The sequence below is a fragment of the Protopterus annectens genome, chromosome 5.part0 (genome assembly GCF_019279795.1).
Source record: "Protopterus annectens isolate FY-2018-M chromosome 5.part0, PAN1.0, whole genome shotgun sequence".
Classification (NCBI taxonomy): Eukaryota; Metazoa; Chordata; order Ceratodontiformes; family Protopteridae; genus Protopterus; species Protopterus annectens.
Genome location: NC_056735.1, coordinates 1091091839 through 1091095020, shown reverse-complemented (window position 1 = coordinate 1091095020; position 3182 = coordinate 1091091839). Strand labels below are relative to the sequence as shown.

Here is a 3182-nt window from a genome sequence, read left to right as displayed (position 1 = left end):
AAGGAATTTCAAAACAAAAGTAACAGGTTTCCTTGCACAGTGAAATTTTGCCAAGTATCAAAAACTCTGAAGCCACTCAAAACAGGCGATTTCAAGTGGACAATGTGTCAGCATTACTTGTATTTAACTGGCAGCTACGGGAGTATTAGATTCTCCATCAAAATTGTGATCAGAATACTTCAGACTAAGGATAATGAACTTATTTACAGAGGAAAGTTTCATGTCACAGATAGAAGTCTTCCTCAGCATAACCCTCAAATGGATTAATTTGAGAAAAGTACAGTTGTGTACACTTACCATAAATTTAGAATCTATAGCACATAGATAAAAAGATAATTGGACGTTCCGGGTACTGGAACCTGTGAGGATCCAGCAGAAAACTGAGGACTGTAAAGGCAGTGGACACAAAGCACAAAGTAGACCATACCGCCATCCAAATAAGAGCAAAATCCTTGTCTTCTCTAGACCAGTAAACATCAACTCCTGGAGCACACTTTGGTGCACAAGACAGACTTTTCTCCACATACTGAAATTTTTCAGGGTTCTCACAAGTACCAGTAACACCTGGAGTCCTTCCCCCTTCTGTACCTGGGGGTCTTGGTCTTGGAGCAACAGGTAACATGCCCATACCCTTGTGGGTCTCCCCCGTGGTGGCATTTTCAGGTGCTTCCATGCAGAGGGCATTTGGATCATTCTTTGTAGGCAACTTACTACAGTTCAAGGATTCTGGCCAACCAAAATTAAAATGCTCCATGATTGGGGCACATTTTTGCCTTGCTTGTTCACACATGGGCTTGCAGGCTGGTATGGAGGTAGAGACTTGGTCAGTACACATTGGAGCATACAGGGAGCAAAGAAAAAACTTCAGATGAACGTGGCAACCATACTCCACCAAAGGAGCAAACTCGTGAAGTTTGATTGCAGCTTCCTTTTGGTTCTCATGGCCCATGTAATTTGGCATTCGTGTCATGTTATAACCAATACCTTGGCACATAGGTATTTCAATAGGCTCACATTTAGCCTCCTTACCTCTTTCAATGTCATAGGATCCAATCTCCAGGCTGAAGCCAGTTACCATTATCTTACACAGAAACCAAATAAAAATCCTCAGGTGCACAGCCTCCATGCTACACATTTCTGCTACTTTACAGCTAAAATAGTCAGTTGCTGAAAAATATGTAACAGGTGTAAAGCACACTGTTTTGCAAGTATAACGTCAATGGCAGACTGTCACTGAAGATCGAGAGTAAACAGGCAGTACTTAACTTATTCGTGCAACCAGAAACAACGTGGGTTATACGCGACTTTAACTTCAAATCAACAAAAACACCCAGAATGTCGCAGTACTCAGCTACTGTAGCCAGATGCGAGGGCACAAAAAGTCCAGAATTCGACACCAGTTATTTCAGAAAATCCAATACAGCTTCGCGTTAATTTCAGTGTTAAAAATGAATAACTGTACAAGAGTTCAAATTATTGCAGCGATCACTGCAGAAGCACTACTGTTTCTGCTGATGGCGTTACCAGGATGCCACAAATTCACAATCCAACACTTGGCAAGAAAAAATAAAACTAATAAGCTTCCAAACCCGAAGGAGTGGATGGAAACTGCATAACAATTATGCTGCTTCGGAAAACTTTTCTCGTTACCGACGTATGTCTAATAGCAGCAGCTAGCCGGTGAAAGTGTGCTGGGGTACGACTTTTGGGTTATGTAGGCTGAACTGTTGTATGTACACCCGGCCTAGACTAAAGGACGTTGACGGTGTGCCTTCTGCTACTTTTCCTCTCGGACTAGTATTGGAACTGCTGAATTGCAATCGTCCGCTACTCCTGCATTTGCCCACTCTACCCCGCCCCAACTATGATCCCTTAGTTCTAGTCGCTAGTACATATACACAAACAAATAAACAAGTAAACAAACAAAAAATAAATAAGTAGATTTCCTAAGCATTCACTAATCCCTGAATGATTCACATTGTTCAACAGAGTGTAGCAAGTTTGTCAAATATGAGTTTCAGAGGGACAATGCTTCTTTCCACAGCTTTGAAAACTCAGTGGAATACCAATTTTAACCCTAAAAGCAAACAGTCATTCAATTAATAAGTGCTAACTTACCTTTGTTGTAGTGTAGTAGTCGGCGTGTACACAACGAATAAACACAAATAAATCCTAGTCTACGGCTACGGTACGATCGCGCTCCTTCCTGCAGCTTTTCTTTACAAAAATCACCCGAACGGTGTTTTCAAGATCGCATACCAGCGAACGACGCTGGTATGGGAAAACGTAAAAGAAAGTTGGCGCATGCGCAGAAGAGCAAAACTACGCGGACACGGAAAAAAAGTGAAATTCATTTTAAATTTAAATTTAAGGGTCGCGGGCCACATGGAAGAGCTCTGAGGGCCGCATGCGGCCCGCGGGCCGCGGGTTGGACACAACTGTATTAGATAGAATGTGGTAAAGAGATGGGACTGGGGGGAGTGTCCCAGATCAAATCTACAGTGGGGTGGGCAACTGCAAAAGCCACCAAATTTAAACAACAAACCAGAGATAGGGAGGGTGAGTGGGCCAAAACACTTTCAGCAGAGATCTGAAAAACTATACAGTGAATCAAAAATAACAGTGCACAACTCTGAATAAAATTAGTCCAGCAACAATTTACAGTACACAATTCTGAAGAACAAAAAAATATACTTAGCTCTGTATATTTCCAGATAGTTTGAAAAGAGTTCTTTTAGACACAGGTTTCAGCAATTATATGCAGGCTGTTAACTAACAGGGTTAGGGTTATGCATCCAGGAAGAAAGAGGTCATCATCTCTCTCACCTCTTCCCTCATTAGGCCAATCATCGAGTATAATGCCCCATTTAGCATGTACTTCACTAGACACATGCAACAGCTGGAAAGCCCACATAAGTACCTCACAAAGAGGATCCTGGGCCTTAAACACATGTCCTACATGGACAGACCCAAAAAACTCCAGCTATTCTCTGTCTCATATCGTCTACTAAGAGACGATCTCTGCTTGACTTACAAAGCCATGTCTGACCCAGCTCTATTAGAAATGCTACATCTAAAGAAATACCAGTCCTTCTCCACCACATGCTCCAGAGATCTCAACCTCATTACCACAATCAACAGAACATGCTGGAGGGACAGGTTCATAACTGAGGGACTGCCCA

The 3182-nt window shown here is 42.3% G+C and overlaps 1 protein-coding gene across 1 annotated transcript; it reads right to left on the bottom strand.

The window, feature by feature from the left end:
* Window positions 1-304: 304 nt before the first annotated feature.
* LOC122802325 (frizzled-9-like) lies at window positions 305-1207 on the bottom strand. Its single transcript, XM_044071966.1, has one exon. The coding sequence runs from the start codon at window positions 1133-1135 to the stop codon at window positions 305-307; it is 831 nt and encodes a 276-aa protein (XP_043927901.1). The 5' UTR covers window positions 1136-1207.
* Between the last annotated feature and the right edge of the window lie 1975 nt (window positions 1208-3182).

Excerpts from the sequence above, each read along its gene's own strand:
- LOC122802325 (XM_044071966.1), bottom strand. The coding sequence starts at position 1,135 with ATGTGTAGCATGGAGGCTGTGCACCTGAGGATTTTTATTTGGTTTCTG.